Source organism: Nilaparvata lugens, chromosome 1, assembly GCF_014356525.2.
Source record: "Nilaparvata lugens isolate BPH chromosome 1, ASM1435652v1, whole genome shotgun sequence".
In the NCBI taxonomy this organism is placed as follows: domain Eukaryota; kingdom Metazoa; phylum Arthropoda; class Insecta; order Hemiptera; family Delphacidae; genus Nilaparvata; species Nilaparvata lugens.
The window spans coordinates 28,406,097-28,432,758 of NC_052504.1; the positions used below are offsets into that span (position 1 = coordinate 28,406,097).

The following is a 26,662-nucleotide window of genomic DNA, read 5'->3' on the forward strand; positions in this document are numbered from 1 at the left end:
ATATAACTAAATAACTTCCATTAATACAAAAAAACACGGTTTAGATTGAAAATTTTATGTAATTAATCTTCAATTGAAGAGTGAATTATTCAGAAGTCACAATGAAAACATAACCTCACAATCAACGAGATCAAAAAATGCCATGTGCCATTACAAAATAACCTTGAAAATATTACTGCTTCTGACGTCCGCTTGAGAGGAAGACTGTACCGTTTGAGTTGGAGCACTCTTCCACCAAACCATATGGACTCATAGTCAGCTGATCGCGATGGAAGACTGTTCTAATTAGAATGGCACAGTCTTCTTCTAAAAGAATGCAACTTTTATCAATAGTGGAAGACTATACTATGTGTAATACAGAGCTATAGCATTGATTTTTGACTTGGAACAGTCTTCCACCAGATAGAGGACATCAAAAACTACTGAAATGCACACCCAACTCAAAATTGACAATTTTTGAGTTGGGACAGTCTTCCTCCCGAGGTCCTTATTATTAATAAGGAATCATAGTTTCATCAATACTCAGATTAGCTTTACCATCAAAGAATCTACACCAACGCTCATTCAGCTATTTTCAAAGTGGTGCCACTTTTGCAAACTTTGTATCTTTGTTCAAGTTATTGTTATCACAGGCATGCAGACACCTCATGATAGACAAAAATGTATCTCTTGGCATAGCTTCAGCAATCCCCTTATTCCAAACATCATCTTTCATCTACCAATACATTTTAACACGAGGTACTTCACAATACCCAGATGTCAATAGAATAACCATAGTCCAGTCACTTCATACATTGGTGCATGCAATTTATATTGTAGTTCTGATTTTTTGATATATTATTTGGGTACATAAGAAAGTCCAGAACCAATTTCTTCATGCAAAATTTCCTTGTGCTAAATACAGAGTGGCCCAAAAACCTTGTATTTTCGGCTCATTTTCCAGAAAAATTGGCTTTTGCCATTTTTTTAGATTATAAAATTCTGAATAAAATGAGATCATTCGGAACTCTCTATCTCCAATGAGTACTGAGTTATGATTTTTCAAAAATGAGTGAAATTTGAAGAAAAAATCAATATGGATGAATTTTAGTTTTTGATCAACAAAATTTTCCGATTGTTAGCATTTAGATGTATAATGCAAAATCCCTCTGGGCGTATTTTTGTGCTCTATAATCTGAGATGTGATAGAACGCTCTATCTCATATAGATCTCCCGGTACACCTGACAACAATGCTCCTTGTATTGTGAAAACACCTAATTTTCAGCTTCATCCATCATCACCAACTACATTGTTCTCACATTGATATTTCGCGCAATGACATAAGTTCATTAGATTATGTTCAATGAGGATCACCCGTTAGATGCACTTCATTTCAGTATTTCCTAGTGGAGAGGCGCGCTTAAGGATACCTCAAGGATCAAAATTTCAAACACTTATAACTTTTGACACAATGCTCAGATTTCATCGTACTACACTTCATTCTACACTTTGTCAAGGTGGTCCAAAATCATGCATCATAAGTCAAATTCGGTTGAAAAATGGAAAATTTATTGTTGAGTGTACTTAAGCCCATATTCCAATACACAAGTTTGTTTTATCTAATTGAATCTTCAATATTGATAATCTCTCAATTTCTTAAATACTCTTCTCAAATCTGTCAGGTGTTATTCAAATGAGTCAGAAAAAATGATTATGTCATCCATATACACCAATGCATTTGGAGTGTCACAAAATATAAGATTCATAGCTCTCATGAAGCTTGGTGGTCCGTTCTTTATGCCAAAAGGTATCCTTACGAACTTGTTATGACTGTCATCTGTGCTGAATGCAGTTTTAGGAATATCTGCTTCTTCTACTCCGTGTTGATGGAAGCCAGCTAAACTCGTAAAATAAGTTGCTCTTCCAATTTTTCCAAAAAGGTCTTCCATGTTTGGGAGAGGAAACTTGTCACTTTTTGTCTTGTCGCTAATTTTTTGGTCGTCTATTACTAAACGTACATTAAGTTTTCCTGAATTGTCAAGCTTTTCCTGTACTACCCAGAGTGGGGAATTGTAAGGTGAATTTGAAGATTGGATAATTTTTCCGTCAAGTAATTTCTGAACTTCGATTTTAATGTTGTCTCTGAAGGCTATGGGATACCTATAATCTGTGGTATATACAGGAGAATCTTCAGTTGCTCTGTTTTAGTGAGTTGCAGTCAGTAAAGTGTTTTCTAATTTTAGTATGTCTTGGAATTCATAAACTAAATTCAGAATTTGGTCTTTGTCACATCTGCCAATATGGTCAAGTTGAATGATTTGGGAGATTTTGTCATGAGTTAAGGATTCCTCAGAACGAGAACAATCCATCAATTCACACTCTCCAATCTTAAGACGCTCGATATCTACATCTCTTTTAACATAAAAAAATATTCAAATTCATAAAAATCTCTATCAGTTACATTTTCAAGTATTTCATTCAATTCTAAAGCTAGTATATTCATGATGCCTAGCTTTGCATCTGATCTGCTTATCAGGGGTAGTTTCAAAGAATTTATTCCCTTGTGAATTTTAACAGAAGTAATTCAATAATTTGACTGTTTTAATTAATATTTTTCCAGGGGTAATCATACAATCTGTTTGAAAATCAATTTGAGCTCCAATTCTACTGAGGGGTTTGTGATCTAGAAAAATATCGTAATTAGAACTAAAGTCATGTACAAAATACAATTCATTACTCAAACTAGCATGCACAGAACTTAAATCTAAATTAACACGCAAATGTCCTGTACCTTCTCCGGCTGGTGTTTTGATTTTGAATTCATATTTTTCAACATTAATACACGGTAAAGTCTCATAATAATTCGAACAAAATTATATTTGGATTCAGTATCAATAAGTATTTTACTATCATCTACACACAAGAAGGCAACTCGTTCTTTTCACAATACTTCATCATTTCAATCATCCCTGATTGATTTGAGTGTTGCCTGCTCCTAAAAAATCATGGTAAGCTTCGGCGAGTTTCTTGACTTTGTCTGATAGCTGTGGAGTTATCGACTTCTTCAGTTGTTTCAACTAGTTCAGTCAAATGAACGGAATTTTCTAGATTCGAGACAGTTTGCATATGTCAGTATTTTGATTTTGTTGAAATCTATTCTGGTTATTCACATGCTGGTTAGGGTTCCTGTATTGAAAGTTCTGAGATTTGAATTGTTGAAATTGAAACTGTTAGTGCTGATTGTTTTGACGAAATTGATTCGGAAATGATTGTTGATGTTTGCTTGAACATGTTCAGAGTTTTTAAATTTAGTTTGGTTGTTGTGGTGAGATTTCTCATGAGTATTGTAATTTTTATAGTGCATTTTTGAAACATCGGTTGACAATTCAAGTGTTTTAGAACAGCGTTGCTTTCACTAATGATAGCCTGTCTTGCATCTTGTAGATTTTCCACTCTTAACGTTTGAAGGTGGGCTCCTAGCTGGTATGGAAGTCCTTCAACTAGAGCATTGATAACTTGTTTGTTTAGTTGGTTAGTCACAAAGTCCAAAAATTCACTGTGAACACCATCAAGTCTGTGCCTAAAAATTATGGTGATACGTTATTCTTCAAGTGTATTCACAAATACTAGAGGATATTGTTTTGGATTTGGTTTCAGTATTAATTTAGTGCACTGATCGATAAAAAGATAACGACAGAAGTAATGGTCTGCTCAAAAGTCCCATAGAATGTGTCAATTAAATTAGATAATCACGCCCTGAAGCAAGTCAAAATGTTTAAATATCTTGGAAGCATTGTATCACAAGATAGAAAAGATAGACTGGATATAAAGCGCCGAATCAGAGAAGCTAAGGGTATGTTTATTAGTAAAAGGCAGCTTATTTCCTCAAATAGTCTAACGTTGGAAATAAGAAAGAGACTAATGCAGAGTTGCATTTGGAGTATAGCTCTTCAAGGGTCTGAAACGTGAACTATTGGTAAGGCTGAGGAAAAGACTCTAAATGCTTTTGAAGTGTGGTGTTACGAATGAGGAGGTATTCCAGAGGGCAGTGGAAAAGCGATCTCTTCGGAATTTTCTCAAGGCCAGACAACATTCTTGGATTGGTCACATAATAAGACATGACGTATTCACGTCAAGTATTCTGGAAGGTACAGTTCATGAACAAAGGGGTCGTGGGAGATCCCGGCTACAGTATTTAAGACAGATGACGAAGGATCTGGGTGCTATTAGCTATGTACAATGGAAGAGAATAGCAATGGACAGATTTAGATGGAAGGCTGTCAACCAATCAAACTATCGATCTGTAAAAAGAAGATAGATTGTCCGCAAAATTGTTTTTCAAGATTGTGATTACTTCTTTAACTGATTTGCAAAAGTACTGTTGATAACTACAATTTTGGGCATATCATGGAGTCTTTTCTTAATTTGAAATAGTAAACGGAAGTTATTGGCTGGAGCTTCAATAATGTCACTTGTACAGTTTCCAGTTAGTAAAGTTTCTACCACTTTGAGAATTGAAATGGGTTTGATTGGATTTCCATCATAATTGGGGATTAGATGAAGATCACTCTTAGGTAATGGTTTTGAAATAGTTGGTACCTGTGCTGCAGATGCCTGTTGCTCTGGCTGCAGGGATGCCACTGCTGCTGCTACATCATCCATGATGTCTTTGGCAGGTGGTGTTGGTGGCTGCAGTGGAACGTCTTCGTCTTCTTATTCTTCTGCTTCCTCAAGCAATTTCCTGAGTAAGGGTCGCTGGTTCAACCTCAAGGAGTCTGAATGACAAGAGTTGAATGAACTTCTACCAGCCAGGATTAAGATGATGATGATACCACTCCATTTCATAACACATTACTTCACAAAACTCCCTATCGCGGAATCAAATCAGAACTGGTGTTAATAATTATTGAAATTCACAGAAAAACCCTAAATTTCGATCGCGAATTTTACTTCACCCGTCTCTGTTCGGGCGCCAGTTAAGGTTGTCTAAGAAGACAACAAGTTTTTAAAAAGAAATATTATTCACCGAATCGTCGGACATCACCCTGACGTTCAGAGTTGAAGAACAAAAACGGCACGCAGACCACTAATTGGTTTTATTGAATGTTAATGCTGACTATGCTTACTACTACTAACACACCTATATCTGTAGTATTGAGCTCGGTGGGTATGTACCATATCACACATGCTACATTCCCTCTCTAAACGCGCCTCAAGATAAAGAAAAATAAAAAAAGACAAAGAAAAACTTGAAATTTTTTATTTTACTTGAAATCTCCTCTAGTATGGTAATACCAAAGTGATCTATCACCATTTGGCTTTTCAACAGTTACTAACCTATTCACCCAAGCTGAAGAACTAGGTGACTGTGATATAATGCTAAGCTTAAGCAATTTGTCATGTTCTTGTTTTAGTTTTTCTTGAATATTAATTGGAACCCTGTGAGGTGGAATAGATGAAGGGTTCACTGCCTGCTTAAAGAGAAATTCTGTATGGTTTATCTATTTTCCCAGTACCTTAAAAAGTAGCATTGAACTCACTAATAATATTTGACTTGGAACTACTTACTGTTGATTCTGCAATCTGCCTGACCAAATTGTACTTTGTGCAGCAGTCTCTACTTAGAATTGGACCTCATATTTCATTAACTGCAACATAGAATTCTCTTGTCCTATTCATCCATTGATTGATATTTTCAAACAATCTGTAAATTTCACTTCGTTGTGCATTCCATTCCAACTTTCAAGGCAGGATGCGCATGGTAAAGTGTTGAGAGAGTTACCAAGTTTTTTCTGCAATTCCTTGTGGATTGAATTTGGAAGAATGTTGACATCAGCTCCGGGATCGAGTTGAGGTCCAATTAATCCTCATCTCTGACAGATTGGAACCATGCCATCTAAGGATGGAGTTTATGAAATACTCAGCGAGCCACAGAAATAGTCAGTGTTGTCATCATTTCCTTGTGTGTCAATGGAGTGTACTCCATACAATGCATTGGCGATCACTAGGCCTGGTTGTTTCACACATTTTATCAAAATGTTTTTGTCTTGGCACAGATAAGTATAATATACAAGTCTTATACACAAGTCGCATACACACGATTATAGCCACATTTATTCCTAGTATATCTACTAGGTTGTTGCTAGTTCATTTTCTTGACTTATAAATGACTAGAGTTAACTATTTCTAGGTTAGGATTAAATAGAATCTGTTCCACTTGCTTGGAAGAGATATCAGCAAGACTGAAGGTCTGCACCCCATTGTCTAACTTGGGATCGCCTTCCGTAATCAGTTTCAATTCCATTTCAGTGTTATTAGAACCAAAAGCATCTTGTCTACATTCTCGAATCAAGTCATGTAATAATACTCTCACATGAGTATAAAGTGAAACAAAATCATCTTCTCTATGTTTCTTTTCATTGAATTTTTCACTTCTATTACATGTAGCATGTAGTATGTTTTTTCGGGTTACAACAGTCTTTGAAGCTATTGAATACACCTTGTAGTTTTTTGCCCTTGTCATCAAGAATCATATTGTAGACGACTGTTGTGTAATTTTTCATAATAATATAGTTGTCAGGGAAAACATGAAATTCTTCTTATCCTTACTTGCTAACTTCCCAATAATCTTCAGTAGACATGAACTCACTCATTAGGCCTACAGCCTTTTTTGTTGTAGTCTCGTTCCATAAGAAAACAAGTTGCCTGGTTTGAAACAAGATTAATTAATGCTGTAAATTTGAAACATGATAATTTTTTCTTTCAGTAAATTATTCCTTCAAAGTTTTAATATTAGATGTGTTCTTTTCAATTAATCTTCAAATGTTTTCAAAAGTGATTCAGTATTTGAAGGGTTTCTAAAGCCGTCTCCACACTGAACAAAGGTTTTATTTTACAACTGACAACACTGAAAATGTTTGGGAAAACAGTAAATTTTTGTTTGACAAACAATGATTGACCAAATTGTTAAAAAAGTGTTTGTCCCTGAGCTCCTCAACAAACACGTTTGCCGAACTTGTATGACGAACATTTGTTCAGTGTGGACACGGCTTTAGATATACTTCAACATTACAAATTTACCATCATGTAATGATCTCTGAAATTCAATCATTCGATTGAATATTCCATGTATACTACCAAATTTCAATGCCTTATTATTTTGTGATAGATTAGATGAGATGTTAGATGACGTTGTGAAAGATCAGATTAGATGTTGTTGCATTGTCTTGTAAATCCTTAGTAGATGGGAATGTACAAAAATTTTTATATATTCGTATTATTACTCTTACATGATTATCTGTCTTATGTATAATGTATATATGATTTTGAAATAAAACTGGTTGAAGTGAAAGCTTTTATTCATTGTATTCAATTTTTCATCCTTCACGTTTCGATATATTTGGATGTTTTAAATGAATAAAAACAATATTAAAATCTTGTAGTGCCCTTTATTTTTTAAAAACTCTAAAATATGTTGGTGATGTGCTTCCTAGTTTGAATCTAAATATTATTATTCTGTCGGAACAATTTATTTTACAATTCAAAGCCAAGCAATATCCCTTGAACTAGCCGTCAGGCTCGCTTCGCTCGCCATATCCGTCTAGCCAGGGGGCTCCGCCCCCTGGACCCCCGACTGGGTCGTCCAAAAGTGACATCAGCGGGCTCGCTTCGCTAGCCTGCATGTAGACTTCAACGGAACCTCTGTACCGAATTCTGGACCCCCGACTGAATTGTCCAAAAATGAGATAAGCGGGATCGCTTCGATCGCCTGCATGTAGACCTCAGCGGAACCTCTGTACTGAATTTGAACGTATTGTGTCAATTTGATCTCGAAAAACACTTGTTACTATATCGGTGTATCTTTGGCGAACAAAATTTTCCCCCCTCAGCTAAACCTGTGTACCTACTGATTTTTTTTAATATATTTCCATCAATTATTGAAAAAGGTGAGGAAACGCAGAAAAGCTGAGGAAACGCTAAAAAACGCAGATTTTGGGCATATCTTTGGAAATTTTTCCAAATCCGTTCTTATTGCGCCTCTAAAGGGCCAACTGAACACACCTACCAAATTTGAAATGTTATGTCATATTTTTATCATAATTATGTTAGGACGATCCAGTCGGGGGTCCAGACTAAACGTCTTGCTAAACGGATATGGCGAGCGAAGAAAGCCTGACGGCTAGTAAAATAATATTCCCAGGAATAGCTCTGATTGAAGTAGCAGTACCCAATCCATTTTTCCGAGATAAATCAGGACATACTAAATAGGTATTTAGGAGGTACTGGATAAATTGGTATTTAGGAGGTCCTGGATAAATGCTTTCCAATCTTCAACTTGGTGCCAACCCAACAAAGTCAACTCAACTTAATGCCAACCTGACAAAATTTTTAATTTAGTTACCAGAAACACTGTTTCGAAGAGGTACTCTCTCTAGATTATAGTTCTATATTAACATAAGGTATGGACATTTCAATTATAATTTCAAGATATTGGAATAAGAAGAATATACATGCTAAGACGAACTTTAAACCCTTAAAAACCTCCCTTAAAGTTAAAGATTTCTTAGTGCGCCTCTAAAGGGCCAAATGAACATACCTACCAAATTTGAACGTTTTTGGTCCGGTAGATCTTTAGTTCTGCGAGTAAGTGAGTGAGTGAGTCAATCAGTCAGTCAGTGAGTGAGTGCCATTTCGCTTTTATATATATTTGAATCGAAAATAATATTATTATTCTGTCGGAACAATTTATTTTACAATTCAAAGCCAAGCAATATCCCTTGAACATTATCACAAAATAACGTTGTTTAATCTATAATGATAACAGCTGATAAATTTGAAAATTGGTGAACTAGGACCCCATAAAATGGTGATTTTGCAATGCATCACGGGATTGTGTCATGACCTGTATTTATAGACCTTGGCTAATAGCAGATGGTTCTAGATGGGGCGTTCACAATCCAGAGTGTTATCAAATAGCACTTTAGCTGGCTAAAACAACATTGTGAATACCCCTACTGTATTTCAAGCCACAATTTAACACGGGGAGGATAGGGATGTTGCTTGAAAAACGCAAAATAGTTGTAGTATTGTGTGCCGTTATTGTAGAGATAACAGTAATATTAGTAAGGCCTTTCTTCTATCAATCCATTATTCCCAAAAAAATTGATGGGGTCGGGATGAAATAGTGCCAAGCCTTGTTGGAGCTATGGGATCTTCCGTTATTGATCTCTGTTTAATGTCATTGAATATATTAGGGCTAGTGCGCGAATTTAGTGTTGGTAACCATATTTTCTCCGATCATATGCCTATTATTGTACAACTTGATTTGAAGGTAGAAGAGAGTCAGTCTTTGCGGACGCTTAAGTCAGTACCAAAATTATAATGGGTGAAACAGAATTATGAAAATTATAAAAATAGTTTAGAAATAAGATGTAGAGATTTTACTTGGGAAGAGGATATTGAGCAAAAGTGGACAGATATTTTAAAAATGATTTATGAAGCAGCAGGGAAACAGGCGCATCAGACAAAAGGGAATGGGAAATCTTGTAAACAAATGTGGTTTGACTGGGACTGTAGGAAGGCTGGGGATAGAAGTTTTGCTAATTTAAAATTATATAGAGCCTGTAATAATGAAGAAACTAGGAGCATGTATCTCAGTGCAAATAAAGCATATAAATTACTGTGTAAACTGAAAAAGGAGAATTATTTCAAAACTCTAGGTGATAAGTTCAGAGAGATAAGAGACGCAACTGAATTTTGGAAACTGATAAACTATTAAACCTAGTAAACTTAAATGCTCGGCTGATATAACATCTGATGATTGGGTTAACCATTTTAAAAGATTACTGTCATTAGAAGGGGCGGCGGATGAGTTCTTGTATGCAGCGCCCCGTTGCGAAAATCAACTCTTGGATGCCGAAATATTAGAAGTGTTAAAAAAATTGAAAGAGGGTAAAGCACCCGGCATAGATACCTTCTAGTTTTGGTAAAGCCATAATTTTCCCAATCCATAAAAAGGAGATGTGGCGCTAGTAGAGAATTATAGAGGCATTGCATTCTTAGATTCGGGAGTCAAAATTTTTGCAGGTGTACTGTTGAGGGGATTGGAAAAATATGTGATGCAACACAATGTTATAACAGAGAGTCAGGCCGGTTTTAGAAAGGGTTACTCTACAGTAGACAACATTTTCAATTTGTAAAGTATTGTCACTTTAAAAATAGCGAAGAAAGGCATTAAAGTGTATTGTATGTATGTCGATTTCCGGGCTGCGTTCGATTTCATTGACCGTAAGGCACTGTCGTTCAAATTATATAACATGGGAATACCATTTAAATTAATAAAAATGCTACAGGAATTATATAAATGCACACAATCAGCCGTGTGGACCACTAAGGGGCTAACACAGGAATTCGAAACTTACTGCGGCTTAAGACAAGGCTGCTTATTATCGCCGATCCTCTTCTCCTTATTCATTAATGATTTATTAGATTATGTAGGAGATGGGTTATGGATTAGGGATCGAAATATTAGAGGCTTACTTTATGCCGATGATTTGGTGCTGCTGTCAGGTACACCCAAAGCTCTGCAGAGAATTATTAATAAACTTAAATCGTATTGTGAGGTATGGGGAATCAAAATAAATATGAATAAATCAAAAATAATGGTGTTTAGAAAGAGTGGGAAATTGGCTAGTCATGAAGAATGGTTTTGGGGTGGAGAGAAAATTGAAATAGTAGGAACATATAAATATCTGGGGGTTATCTTCACGGCCACCATGAGGTTCGGAACTCACATAAAAGATAGGGTGTCAGCAGCTAAGTGTGGAGTGAATACAGTTTGGAGCAGTATAATTACTAACAACACAATTTCAGTCAAAGCTAAATGGGAGGTATTCAATGCAGCAATTAGAGCGATTGTGAGTTATAGTGGACAGGTCTGGGGTTACAAGATGTTTGAAGAGCTAGAAATTTTTCAAAGATTTTTTATCAAAAAGTTATTTTCCCTACCTAGATGAACACCCAACTACATTTTGTATTTAGAAACAGGGAAAAATCTTCTGTTTTTTTATAGTTTTAGATTGCACTATAAGTACATTCTTAAAGTATTGAAGTTGCCAACATCTCGGTTGCCTCGTTTTTTAGCCGATGTCATGATAGAAAAAAATATCGGTTGGTTCAAGGAATGGAAGAATTTAGGCAACAAATATCAATGCGAAGTAGGCGTTAGCCGAACAAGTATTGTCAATCAGGAAGCACAACAAGAACTACTTATGGACTGCATGATGAAGGAATTTCGTGAAAAGTGTAGCGAGAGGGCAAGAAGGGCAAGGTATCATGACATCTATGCAAAATTAAAACAGGATTTAGGTGGCAGGGACTATAATTATAAATGCGAAGTTTAATAGAGCAGAAACAGCCATGATGGATACTGAAGTCAAGAGCAGCTTTGTGGCCTCTCAATTATAGAATAGATAGAGACGGAGACCAAGCACTTTGTTCAATGTGTAATGACAGATTGAAGGAGGACACATATCATTCCTTAGGAAGATGTTCTATTTTATCAGAAATTAGATGGGAGGTTTGGGGTAAACGTGAATTGACCGAGCAGCAAGTAATAGAGCAGTTAAATGGTGAGAGCTGGGAGAAATTAATAAAATATGTGAGAATTGCATGGAGATATCGCTCGCAACTCATTGAGGAATTTAACACATGAAATAGAGATAAGATAGGAATTTAGAAATAAGAAGAACACAATGATTGATTAATTATAATATATATCTATTATTTGTAATTTCTTTTTCAGGTTTGCAGATAAAATGTATGTATGATTTAAAAAATAAATAAAAATTGTATTACTTAAAAGCCAACTCCTGGCAGACGGCCGTGTGGCCATTGCTGTAAAAATGTATTCTTTCCAACGATGAATTATGTAAGAATGTGAAATAAAGATTTTTTAATTATTATTATTATTATTATATTATTATTATTATTATTAGTGCCAAGCCACATTTTTCTTATTTCGAGGTATAGGCGTTTCAAAATTGAATCAAATTCTCAAATAATTGTGTATGTAATATCAACAATATTTTTGGTTCTACTGTTACTTAGATTTATTGATAAATGATAAAACTTGGTATCTCATGGACATTCATACAAAGTATGTCCTAAAATGGACCTTCAAAATAGTATAACAACAGAAATTTTGGCTTGGCACTTTTTTGACACAAAAATATTATCAAAATTGAAAGATTGAATGCTGATTTACACATTTTGGATTTCAATAATCGAGTAGCCTAATATTTTTTTTGAATATAAAAGAATTTCAATAGCCCAAGGATGATTAGTGATGTAAATTCAAATTTGAGACGTCATAATTATGTTTGAAAACTTGAGTTTTAAGCCATTGATGCTTTTTTAGAGAATTTAGTCCGTATGTAAGATTCAGTTGTTCAAGATCAAAAAATTCATCTTGATAATTTCAATCTCAATAAATGTTTTATTAGTCCACGTTTCAAAATCGACTCATCCTGCAAGGTCTTATTATACGGGGGAATGGTTTCTTTGGAATTTTTCGATTTTTGCAAATGACAGTAGAAACATGTGTCCTGATATCAGGAACCAATGTTTGATTTATTCAAATTGCAGACCTTATCATTTTTATTGGCCTTTATTGCACTTTTACTTTCAAATATTTCAAAATGCAACTTCAAATTTCATCACTTCCCCGACTTGATGAATTCTCCAATTTTATGAATGTACTGTTGGCTTTCATTCCTTCTTCTTTTAATCATCTCACTCTTTTTCATGTTTCATTTTTTCTTCCCACTCTTGAACGATTTCCTTGTTCAGGTTAGGAAATTCTTGCAGATGGACTATTGGTATCACTCTATAAGGATAGTGTCAAGCAACAATTATTTTGAATCTATAGGAAGAATGAAGTGCGAAGCCACAAATCCATTTTTGTTTTATAACTGCACTGAAATGATAGGAAGACTTTATTAAAGTGAGAAACAGGAAATCTTGAAATAGAACCAATAATAGTTATTTGTGCAACTAGTGCGCAAAGTGACAGTTTGCTGCACCGAAAGAAACGTTTACGCCCGAGCCGTAGGCGAGGGCGGAATGGTTTGTTGAGTGCAGCAGAGGAACTTTGCGCACTAAAAATAATAATAATAATAATATAATAATAATAATATCGAGTGACCTGGCTGGCTCAGGTCTGGTGTCAGAGTTTTCAGGTCGCAACTGATCAATTTCAGGGCCTCTGACATGACCTAATGACTGCTTTCTAGGCAGCCGGGACCGACGGCTTAACGTGTCCATCCGAAACACGGGAGTGGCCCGAGATAAATATCTTGCCCGGCCGGGATTTGAACCCGGGCCTCTGAATCATAAAGCCAGCATCTGATCCACTCGACTACGGCCACTCCCTGCGCACTTATTTCCTACAGTTAGCATTGAATATGAAAAGTGGGTAATTATGAGTAAAATTGCCTGAAATCCATCAAATGTTTCTCTGTGTGATTTTATTACTAATAAAAACCTTAATTTATTTAAAATTGAATAATAATGTAGTAGTAAATGAATGAAGGGGCGGCTGTCACTCATGTCGTTGTCCTTAATATTATTATAACAACACTATACCACAGTCACTGTTACCAACTTCATTTTGATTTTGCTGCACTGGTGCTCCATATAACCTACTAACTATTTTGCGTTGCCATGTTACAAATCTGGAGTGCAGAAAAAAATTTTCCCGCACTAGAGCCGAAAAGTGATTCTTTGCGTTATGTAATCAGTGCAGATATGGCCACTTTTCAAGGTAACTGTAGGAAAAATATCATTATAACTTGGTTTTCAACACATATCATAGAAATATAACCAACTGTACACTGAACGATCATTATTTTGGTTAATATAGTCCTGAGCAACACTTTCATCAAATTGGGTTTTAGAAGGTATTTCTAATTGTAAGTAGTCAGGATATTCTTCAGAATTGTGTATAAATTCATATGAATCATCAGTATCACTCACAAACACAAGATTTCCTTAGCATTCCATTTTGCATGGTAAATGACTATGTTGCTTATAGCTATGTTGCTATACCTAAGTTGCTTGAGCTTGTCTTGACCGGAATTTTGCCTTAAAATTTTTATGGGCGATAATATTTTATCAGCAGAGCACTCTGTAGTCATATTACAGCAACATAATGCATTATGAACTCTCGTTTAGCATATTGGCTTACAGATGGAAGCCGTAGTTTATTTTTCCAGAAAATGTTGTTTGGCACACTATTATTTCATCCCGACCCCTTCAATTGGTTTGATGAAGAAAATAGGTTGTAGCATCCAATGAAAATCAGAGATTGTATGCATATCCTTTATGTAGATTAACATCATACTGTCAGCATATTCCATATGAATGACATCAATCTCTCTGATTCAACTAATGCTGGCAGTTTAGAGCGAGTTTAAGTATCAATCTGTTTACAAATAAGCAGATGACGATATTTCAATTTATTGAAAATTCTTTTATTCATGACATTTCGACTCTCTCATCTCAGCTGTCTTATGTAAATGTGATCTGATTTGAAAGCGAAATATTATGAAATCCAACTGTCAAATTAATTGAATAACTTCAATTTGAAGTTATAAGAGTTCATATTAAAATAATTATATGTTATTCAAATTCATCATACTAAAGTTGATTCTACATTCAAAGATCCTACCTATCTAATAGGAGTCAAAGGGTCAGAATTAACGATACGTTGAGTGAACCCGGGGACATTACAGGTATTCCTCAAGGATCAGTGTTATCAAGTACTTTATTCCTGGTCTTTATTAACGATTTGACGAATGGTGACTTACAGGGAAAGATTACATCTTTTGCAGATGATACAGTTATATTTTATTCGGCCAAAACAAATCAAGAACTTAAAAATAAATTAGAAATGGATCTTAAGCACCTTAGGTGGTGGTTTTGCGAAAATAAATCAACACAGACAAATCTAATATAATACAATTTAATCTTCAAAACACGGATCAGGAGTTAACTAGTATTTACTTCCATGAATTAGATTGTGGGCAACAGGTGAATAATATATTGTGTAACTGTGAAACAATAAAACAAGCACGTACAGTTAAGTATCTGGGCCTCATATTGGATAGTAGGCTCACTTGGTCAGATCATATACAGAAGATAAAAAATTAGTTATTTGTATACATAAGGAAGTTCTATTACCTCAGACAGTTATGTCCAAAAGAAGTATTGTTACAATTGTACCATGCAATTATTGGTTCTAGAATAAATTATGGTATAATATGCTACGGGAGTGCATACAATGTTCATATTAAACCTGTGATTACTGGTCAGAAACATATATTAAAAATAATTTGTAATAAACCTAAACAATATAGTTCAATGATGCTCTTCAGAGAACAAACTATCAATATTATCAGTGAGACATTCTTTTCTATTCAAAGCATTGCTGGATTTAGCTGAAAATAATTTCGATATTCAACAGATGAGAGAAAGAATAAACCTCAGGAATTCACAGGACATTAACCTCCCAAAACCAAGATTAGAACATTCCAGACGACACTTCAAATACATAGCTATAAAAGTATTCAATTCACTTCCAGTTACAACAAGGAAAATAACGTCACGTCAGTTATTTAGAAAAGAAATCAAGAATTTCATTTTACAACTAGACAACCCGAATGATTTTTTTTACTAAATTAATATAGGTCTAAATTTAGTATAATTTACACGACATGAACACTGCAACAATCAAAGGTCATTGAACTCACAAATCCCGTCCGGTATGCGTAAACAGTAAGACAGTATTAAATTTCAATCACTGTCTCTTTCTTCAAAACGCATTCATTTATGGTCTAATTACATCAGCACTTTGAAAAAATCGAAACGTTAACTATGAATAAAATTGAACTAAATATGAAAAAAAAACAGCAACCACTCCGTACATAGTTTTAAGTTTTGTGTAAGTGAGTGTGTGTGTGTGTGTGTGTGTGTGTGTGTGTGTGTGTGTGTGTGTGTTTGTGTTTGTGCGCATGTGTGAATGTGTGTGCGCATAATATGTGAATGTGTGTGCGTATAAATGTGTGCAAGAATGATTATAAATATTGACATATTGATTTATTTCAATATAATACCGTATTCAATTATTATGTTCTTCATGATATAATATTTAAATTTGTATATAAATATTTTATTATATATATTCAATTGTCCCCACACAGGGTAGCCTATAGGGAACACTTATTAGAAATTAGGAAACAATATTGTATTTGATTTTTGGAATGCATTTGATTGTTTAATTATTTTTTTTTGAATAAAGAGTTTGAATTCATTGGACACAAAAAATGGGCTTTTATATACTTCATCCCTATAGTTTGCGTGTTAAATTTTGGCCTAATGATGAATTAAATTTTGATGATCATCCAACAGGGTGCAGATCAGTAGATGCTCATAGCCAATAGGCTTTGTTCATATTATCATGAAACCATCTGTGAAGTTTTTGTTTATTTTGAATTTGGGTAAATTAAATCAAAACTTAACTCTTTTTCTTGATTTTGCGATGATAAACTCATTTCAATCAATAATTTGGTAGACAAATAATGAACAAGAAGTAATTTGACAGTTTCTATTCCGAACAGAGCAGTAAAAAATGCAGTTCAATAATAACAGAAATGCAGTTATCACTTACACGGTTATATTTGTATTAATCTTACTTGCGTCAATATATGTTGTACATTACACAGGATTTCGTTTGCAAAATCTAATTAGTGTCTCTGATGGTAAATCTTCAGATGAAGACGTGATTCAAACCAATAGCCTGGAGGAACTTCTGCAAGAGGGTGGGGATCAACTATTAGCATACGCTGAAAAGCTTGTTGAAGATGAGAATAGCGTTCTCATGAATGGTGAAGGAATGATGAAGGTGGTCAATGATAAAGTAGGATATGGAAGTGGAGGCGGTGATAATGTTAGCCGAACTCAGGTGAGTTATTCCGAATTCGGAAGAAATAATAACAGTAGAGATGATATGACATCAGACGCTTTAAATAATATTATGCGCAACTATTTGAATTATGTTGGCTTGAAAAAGGAAGAAGCAGAAGCAGCTAAGAATGCGCATTATGCTCGTCTTCAACAGATAGATGAGAACATGCTTAGTTCGAAAGAAAAACAATGGAAAATACAAGAAGAAAAGCGGAGAAAAAAGAGATTGATATCCAGGAGAGGTGTTGTCAGTAAAGACCAAGATCTCCAGTCAGAGACATTGGATTCAAATAATGACACAGAAATTATTTATAAATCTTTGATGAAAGGTAAGACTAAATCGAAAAATCGTTCTTAGATAACCAAGTGTATTTTTTCAAGGGCTTTGTATGAAACTGCAAATAGACATTTCTTTTGACAAATAGAGAGATTTAAAATCATATTTCATCATGAAATAGACTTAAAATAATAATTGAGAAACTAAAGGAAAAGACGTAAGTTAAAGTCTAGAGCAATAGTTATAGTTTCTAAATTTTATTTTCCGACAACACTGATTTTAGTTTCATTACATTTCCTAAATATGCGTTTCCCAATGTAGAATGATCAATGATCTAGCCTACAAAAAATAGATTCGACTCTTCAAATTTGATGACTTTCATTTTATTTCAATCATCAGATCCTTATAAGTATTCAATAGTTTTATAGTGTCTCGAATAGTATTACCTTTATCAAGCATGAAGTTTTTCTAAGGCTTCAACATTTATTAAAACAATGATCAGAATTATTTAATTTATATGCAGGGCTGATGAAATTTATGGAAACAGCTTAATATTTCTTTCACAAGGATATTTTGACAGTAAGTTTTGTTGGGAATCCTATTCGATTTGGACGAATTGGAAAAACTAATTTTTGGTGGTTTCAAATTTTATTCCGCTATCTTGGATCTACAATTTTAAATAAAACTTGTTGGATGTAGAAGTTGGATTCAAAATGGTAGTTCCAAGATGGCGGACAAAAATTTTGAAACGACAAAAGAGTACCTAGTTTTTTCAATTCGAAAAGGATTTGTTTGCTTATATGTTCTGTTACTTTTCCATTATATTAAAACTAAGAGGAAGTGATTGCTCATGCGGGCCATTCACTGTCCGACTTGTTTTATCACTACACCTTCTCCAACTGTATTCGAGAAAGTTCAATTTTAATTGAGAATAGTCATTTGTATTTGAGAAGTCATCACTTGTAATTGGGAACAGTGAATTTTATTTGAGAAAGTATCATTCCAATATTTGAGATCATACGATTTGAAATCGAGAAGTTGTCAGTTGTGATTGGGAAATGCTTTTAAAAAACCAGTAATTCCAGAACTTTTAATTTTCATAACTGTACTCATATAAAATAATATGATAATATATTTAATATTCCAATAAAACGTTCAGTTTTTGAAAAAAAAATTTGAAGTTTCAAAATCCATTGAAGAATTGCCGAATTGTTTGATCAAGAGATTCAATTGATTGATAATGAAGTTAAATTGCGCCGTAAACATTGAGAATTTGATCTTCATCAAGTGCAATATTTCACAAAATGTTTGTAGACTAAAGTCACGTTGTCAATACATACTGTGATGAATTTTTTGAGTAAATCTCATGAAAGGAGAGAATTAACTAGAAAAATTATAATTACACTTATAAAATAGAAGGTTTGCCAAACAAACAGTTAGCACCCGAGCGATAAGGCTCCCTTATCAACAGCTGAGTATGAGATAAGAGTACCGTTTTGTACTACACATTTTTCAAAGAATTATTTAATAAAATTATAATTGTTTTGCCAATTAGGTACAAACCATTTATGAATTGCTCGTTGAACTTTTTGGAGGTTACACTTTTGTTTACAATGGATCAGATGTTTTGTAACAGCTGAGACACAGCTGACTGACTCAATATTATAAACTAGCAAGAACCCGTGCTTCGCAAGGATGTATTTTAAAACTTGACAAAATGAAAAATTGACGTAATGAAATTTTAAAGAATTGAGAATAGGCCTATAAGCATCCTTGGTTAATTAAGAATCTATAAGCAAAATTTCAAGTTAATTAGTCCAGTAGTTCAGACGTGATGATGCATCAAACATAATTTTCCTATCCCGTACGTGCATAAGCCAGCTTTACTTTATATAATTATTATAGATATAGTTAACGACTGCAAGAGATAGGACTGTGGAACAGAATAGTGGTGAAACTATGATAGCGCCAGAAGTGTCTCAAACACAATAGTAGGTACTACATGAACTTTTTGAAAGTGATTTGAAAAAATGTTAAAACAACAGAACTGAATCCTTATCATTGTACCTTCATTTAGAGAGGCTTTTGTTTGAGCCGAATGGAAATCTATTTATAAAATAATGAATGTCTGTTTGTGTGTTTGTTTGTTCCCTGTGGACTTGAAAACTACTTGACATAACGGCATGAAACTTTGGGAATATGTTGTGTGAATATTGGGGATGGTTTCTGAACAGAAATTTTAATAGGGGGGCTAATAATAATTATTTATTAATCCATTTTACAAACATATGTTTTCGAAATTTTCGGCCGAGCGGCTACTGAAGAACGAAAAGATGATCATGATTCAAGATCATATTGTGATAATATGATTTTGCATCTAAAGTTACCAGCTGTAATAAACACATCACCCTGTGATAAATTATTGTGTACTGGTATTAAAACGGTAGTTTGGAGTTGAAGTATAGTTGATTGGTACCAGCTGTTGATAATGGTTCCTTAGAAGACCTATACAAATAATTATCACTCCCCTATCATTGAGAAACTGGAAGATGTTGAAAAAAATTATTCACCTAATGAAAGAGAGTATATATATATTGTATAGTATATATGTATATTATTCATATTGCATTCATTAATTACTGAAGAATGGAAGAATAATTTACAATTTTTTGAATTTAGCTTAGCTTATATTCATCCTAAAATGGAAAGAATATGGAATTCTGTGTGATTCATCGTACATCGCATATTTCCTGGACCATATATCGACAATCTACAGCTATGAAAACATTGAATATTTTTCTTTGAAACACTGATATAACCTTCTTTTTTAATTGGAAACTTTACTGATGGATATAACTACCAATTGATTGAGAAGAATAATATGTTTTCGTAATAATGAATGCTGCATGACTAAGCACTTAGGAAGTCCGTATTGAGATGTAAATGAACATGTTGATTGTCAGATAAATTTCATGATTCACCAAATAAAGTGAAGTGTAACATGAGATACATTGGCGGTACGAAGTACGCTGGGTAAGCTAGTTGTGAATTAAGCTTTATTATTAATAGACAACGCTGAAAAAGACAGGCTCAATCACCAGGAATACTATAAATCTATGAGGGACCAGTAAGCCATTAACTTTGAGTAGTTCAATTACTTCCATTATGGACACTGGATACATTATGGACAATCAATACGTATGAAATTTATTAGCTATAGTACAGAATAAAAACTTTTTGATTGCAGTGACTCCGACTACTGTATTATGAATTACCATTTGGATCAAATATAAGGAATTACTCGCATCTCTCATCAACTCGTAATTTTTATTCACAAAATATTAACAAAAAATATATATTAAGTTATATTTAATAATGAAGAGAAGAAGAAGAAGAAGAAGAAGAAGAAGAAGAAGAAGAAGAGAAGAAGAAGAAGAAGAAGAAGAAGAAGAAGAAGAAGAAGAAGAAGAAGAAGAAGAAGAAGAAGAAGAAGAGAAGAAGAAGAAGAAGAAGAAGAAGAAGAAGAAGAAGAAGAAGAAGAAGAAGAAGAAGAAGAAGAAGAAGAAGAAGAAGAAGAAGAAGAAGAAGAAGAAGAAGAAGAAGAAGAAGAAGAAGAAGAAGAAGAAGAAGAAGAAGAAGAAGAAGAAGAAGAGAAGAAGAAGAGAAGAAGAAGAAGAAGAAGAAGAAGAAGAAGAAGAAGAAGAAGAAGAAGAAGAAGAAGAAGAAGAAGAAGAAGAAGAAGAAAGAAGAAGAAGAAGAAGAAGAAGAAGAAGAAGAAGATAGATTATTATGTTGCTTTGGCCTGTGATCTGTATAAATGTCCTGTAACAACTAAGGTGCGTCCACACATGCCGAACCGAACCTCGAACCACGCAGCAAACCGTGCATTCCTCCGAATTTGATTAAATTCATGTTTTGAAGAATTCATTGTTACAAATGATAAATTGATAGGAGCTTATAAATATTCTCTAATTCAAATGAATTAACTTCTGAAAAAAATAATGATTGGATAAATACCAATATTGAATTATTGTTGACCAAGTACTCAGTACATCGACAATTCGTTCAACTACTTCTGTATTGATAAAATTATAATCATTTTCTCTATTGATAATCAATTTCATCAACTAACTGGAAAAATTACTTCAATTTCCATGAATTTATTAATAGAATTATATAAATCTAAAGTGTAGGTCATATCTAAATTCACAAAGAGTTCGATTCTTGTTGGCAAGAAAGATGTTATTCAATGCAGAAATCATTGTTATTTTACTAAAAGATAGGATAAAATGAATAGTTCTCTTTCAGGGGGAGTTTTGACAACCCACAAAACTCATTTTCCATTTGAAGAAATAATATCAAAAAGGTGCATAGGATCGTACATTTTTGTTCAGCTTGCCAAAATACCCCTCATTTCAATATTAAAATTTTCGACTGACTGTACAGTGAGTCAATCATTCTATCAAGGCTTGAATAATTTTGAAATTTTAATTAAATGAAAATGGTAGAGAATAAAATTATCATGTAGATATCAACACCTTTATTTAAAGACATATTAACTGCATGCGTTTTCATATTGCCGATACAGCATTGATAGAACTGTAGACGTTTATTTAGCAGTCTCAAAAAATTGTTCTAGCTGAAAAATTAATAATACATGCCACGTGTAGGCTTATACATTGCATCAGGAAAACGAAGTTCAAAACTATGGTTTTCCTAAACATATGTTTTTGAGATAATTTCTTTGATGCAGCTGTTTCACATTCACCATTATAAATTATACAGAGTTTGTGAAAATAAAAATATTTTTATTGATTACCAAAACAATACTATTATTATATTAATGATAATAATTAATTATCAAAACAATACTTTTATTATATTAATAATAATATTATTAAACATATTTATCAATTATCAGAACAATATTATTGAGGTTGAGTGGAATCAGGTAGAAAGCAATAACAGAACAGATGTTCTTTTTTGAATTTCTATCATATTATTTTGTTATTTCCAATGATTACAACATATGTTAGAATATCACATGTTAATAAATAAATTATCTCATTTACATATGGCACTCACCTTACCATGTTCATAGCCTTACTTAATAGGATCCTTTTTCATCCTTTGAAACCCTTAGAGGCAAAATATCTCAAAATCCGTTCTTAGTGCGCGTCTAGCATGTTTGAAGAATATTTGAGCTGTAGTGTGATTTTACATCAACATTTTCGAAAAATGCCCTCTCCTGGACCCCCCTGTGCTCCTGATCGAAATTTTTCTGCATAGATCTAATTTTTTTCGTAGCTGAACAAAAAAGTTCCTCATGACTTTGATGTGCAATGAGCGGTTAAAAAGTACAAAATTTTGGGGGGCCCCAGCTCCCTCAGGGGGGCAAATTTCTGAAAATCCTTTCTTAGTGGATGTTTTCAGGCTACCATAAACAATCGTGCAAAATTTCAAGTTTTTAGGCTCAGTAGTTTGGGCTGTGGTGTGATTTCAGTCTGTCTGGGCTTAGCCTTTTATAAGTATAGAGAAGAAGATGTCAAACCAGGTTTTGATGCAAGCTATAATATTATTTCTAAAAGAACCATTAAGAACCATTCTATTAAGAACCATTGGAAAAGGATAAAGAATTTCAAATAAAAAAATAATAAAATGTATTATTGTTAAAATTATTTATTACTCACGAAATTACAATGTCGAATGTTGTAGTAATGAACAAGATCATAGCATGAATATTGTATCATTGATAAGAGCAGCAAAAATTAATTATAACAGTTTCGAATATAATAAGAATTTTATAGAAATATTAAATTATAAATTATTGTTTCAACTGAGTCACATGGTGAATGAATCTCTTTGGCAAGTCTAAGCCAATCATATGTCAAGCAAATTTCTAGTTATTTTGTCGATGTTAAACTATTCTCAATCTGTAATTCAATCTTCAAATCTGCACTGTCAAATTATATATTTTATTATATTATATTTCCACTTTGTCAATTCGTCTTCTGAGTTTGATTATTTCTTAAGCCTGTCAATTATTGTGTCTGACACGTTCTATATTATCAAGAACCGATCAAGTACGATCACTGAAATAATTGATTCAACCTGGATATTGGAACAGATCTAGGTGGATGTAGTGTGTGGGGTCAGATCGAGATTACCTATTCTCTGTCCTTACCTGCTCATATATCAGCTTTTATCTGTGACCAACCTCGGCTTGGGAGCGAATTTTTCGACTGTATGGCAGATGCAGCTGGAGATAATATAATTTCCTACAATAGAGCATAAGGCCCGACAAGACTCTGTTCTCGAAGTATATTCCGAACGATCTCTGGTCCTCAGTACCCTATCTTAATCCTTCAGAATTTATTAGAGATGCAGTCCCGTAGATTATCTACATCGGGGTTTTTGCTCGACCTGTATGATTTTATATGCTGTTTCATCACAGGTAATAGTTTTAAGATCTCCGTACTCAGTGTTTAGCGACCACTACACTACATCTGAAATTTTTATCATTATACAATCAGTCATAAGAAGAATCAAGGGTGAGCGAGTGTTTATGCCTCCCGCGATTCAGACGATTGTATCGAATCTTGTAGTGACTCAATCAGTCTGGTGTTCACTTAGCGTCCACGCACGCATTTTCAAATTCCTAACCTCAATACTGGGGACTCAGTACAGGATTCGTTATATATGTGTGTCGACTTAACCTTGGCGGCGATAGTAGTTCCCCAAGAAGAGCTCCACAATACATAGAAATGATAATGAGAATGAAATCATTCGTGATCAGTTCAGGGGAAATATTTTCACTATTGAAAATATTAATGTGCTCCCATGCAAAGCCTATGGTAGTCATTGGATTACTGTGTACATTATCCTTTCCTGCTCAAGTCAAACCTGTACTGTAGGCTACAGAAGAGTCAAGACATGTCAATTCTGAAATATTCTCAATTTCATATCTTCTCATTTACATTCTACGACTTCTCAAACACAATTGGCTATTCTACTCTACGTCAGACATTCTCTCAATTACAAGTGACTATTCTTAAATACAATTGATACTTTTTCAAATTAACTAAATACTTTCTCAAATATAATTGGAAAAGGTGTAGTAGGAATATAAATAGGATCGTTTTGTTGTCCAGCTTGTTTGACTACTAGTAGGATCGTTTCCTCCACTCATGCTCTGACTTTTTATCCAATTTCAGTCAGGTTGGATGGAAAGCAAAAAATAGACGAATATCGGACCAGCTTTTGGACCTAGTCGATCCAACTGATCCAACATTGGATGTTAGACAACAACTTTGCTTGCTTTGTTCAACTTGTCCAATATCCAATGTTGGTCCGATATCGGACCGTGAAAGGGTTCCTGGCAGCTTGTACCTCTATGGCTGCTTCATTGGAAAGGACGATAATACTTTGGTCTTACATTCACATTTTACTCTTACAATTTCAGATTCAATTGCTACTGAAACAAACGTTACAAAACTCAACACTTCAACCATGCTGAAGAAAAATATTATAAGCAACTCAAATTCAGTAGACGAAAAATCATCCTTTCCAGAGTCCAATGATGTAGATCAAAAACTTCAACTGCATAATACTGGTCCAGAAGCACTGAAAAATAGTGAATTGCAATGTAATGCAATCTCTATCAGAACAAGGTCTTTGGACGAACCCAGAATTTTGAGTCTGCCAAGCAATGTTATTAATGCCATGATCGGTCAGGGTAATATCACTGACCAAGGAAAGAGGATGATGAAGCGAGAAGATGCAGCTAAGGTGGACAGTGAAGAGCAACTGAAAGGTACCACTCTTTGTGTGCCGAAAGATTCTGGTCCTGTTAAACCTGTTAAGCCAAATGGGGCTGGGAAAACATCTGAATCTCCCATCCGTAAAGTTGACGTGGATTCTGATGGTGATGACATTGCTGCTGCCAAACTGATAAATGGTTTCATGCAGAGTGTCATGGATCAAGCAGCAAAGATTGGAAATCTGAAGAGTGAACTGGGACTCGGTAGGAAAAGTGATGTTGAATATCAATCGTTCACAAATATTAATAAAACTGTGACAAATGAATTTATGAGTAACGTATTTGGTTGTGTGGACAAGCTGGTGGAGAACACTCTGGCAAGACAGGTGTGCGGCCAGCTGCCTCCGGACATGAAGCGCTTCCTCAACTGGCTGCTGAACTCGGGCGTGTCAAAGGAGCAGGCCTGTAGCGCCCAGAAGTCCTCAGGTGAGACCGATTTTGCCAATTTCGTGTTTTCCGCTGCTGGATCTAACAGAAATGAAACAAGATTCAATAATGTGAACATTATTAATGAACAATGCTCGTCTATGGAGAAGAATAGAAATATCTAAATTATGGAAATAATAATTATTCCAATGATGCAATGCGAGGAGATTAACATAATACACTAATTTCGATACCAACTTTATGAGCTGAGTGTCAATGAAGAAAAAATTTCTAAATAATGAAAATGACCAAAAAGAGATAAAATGATCGATTGATTTAAGGAAAAAATGCAAGGTAATGCTACTGGCTACCTTAAACTATTTTGGTGTGAAGAACCCATAAAGAATCACGTAGACTACACATTCTATAAATGAGAGAGAATTATGAACTTGAACCAATCCTACTAAACTTCATGAGTATGACGAGTGCTATTTGAAGTGCGAATTGATCAAATCAAACTCTGTCTAAATGTTCGAATTTCGCGAGTATTATTCACCAGGAGACAAGGGGAGCGAAATTTATCTCAATAATCTTTTTTACATTATTGAGAGATGATTAAAAATTTATAATAGTCATTATGAGAAGATTATTGTGGATCAAATTTCCTCTGTAGCTGAAATATAGGAACCGTATCTGGAATGCTCGAAAATTGTAATGAAATGATGATCATATTATTAAAAACGAGTTGGATCTTGTAAAAGAATCCTTAACCTTTCATATCATGTTTACCATAATATGAATTATCATGGACAACAATTAATTAAACATAAGAACTGATATTTATATTTTTTTAACATAGAAATTCAAATTCACTCCAATGTAAAAATTTAATACTGTATGCATTGAGAATATTTAAGAACGGGAAATTCTCACCAAATATTCCTAATTTCCTTATCCTCACAAGAGCTCACCCATAATCGCTTCTATTCACTAAAATTGGAACAAATAGTGAACCGGTCATTCTTGTGGAAATCAGTGTTCATGCTATTCTATGCGCGGAAACGATTGGTGTCGTGGCCGCGCTGATAAGCTATCGATAAGATATTCGCCTGCTGTTCCCGTTGTAAGGGTGACCACTTCAAGAGGCGAACTCCTCTAAATATCATTTATGAATTTGAAAATAGCTTCCTGGTTATTC

At 34.1% G+C, this 26,662-nt stretch overlaps 2 protein-coding genes across 2 annotated transcripts in view; both read left to right on the forward strand.

The window, feature by feature from the left end:
- LOC111058341 (PI-PLC X domain-containing protein 2) overlaps positions 1–11,933 on the forward strand; it is a 117,582-nt gene extending 105,649 nt beyond the window's left edge. Inside the window, exon 7 of the mRNA XM_039424529.1 lies at positions 11,784–11,933. Within this exon, the coding sequence (XP_039280463.1) occupies positions 11,784–11,824 (41 nt within the window). The 3' untranslated portion in view covers positions 11,825–11,933. The remainder of the gene's footprint in view (positions 1–11,783) is intronic.
- Positions 11,934–16,424: 4,491 nt separating this feature from the next.
- Positions 16,425–26,455, forward strand: LOC111044253. The gene is made up of 2 exons (XM_022329346.2): positions 16,425–17,331; positions 24,742–26,455. Exons 1-2 carry the CDS (start codon positions 16,668–16,670, stop codon positions 25,647–25,649), a joined length of 1,572 nt encoding a protein of 523 aa, XP_022185038.2. The 5' UTR covers positions 16,425–16,667; the 3' UTR covers positions 25,650–26,455.
- The last annotated feature ends 207 nt before the right edge of the window (positions 26,456–26,662 follow it).

Bases quoted from the DNA above. Each gene is read 5' to 3' on its own strand.
- LOC111044253 (XM_022329346.2), top strand. From the start codon at position 16,668: ATGCAGTTCAATAATAACAGAAATGCAGTTATCACTTACACGGTTATA. The intron at 17,332-24,741 runs GTAAGACTAAAT...TTACAATTTCAG, and splicing joins TTATAAATCTTTGATGAAAG to ATTCAATTGCTACTGAAACA.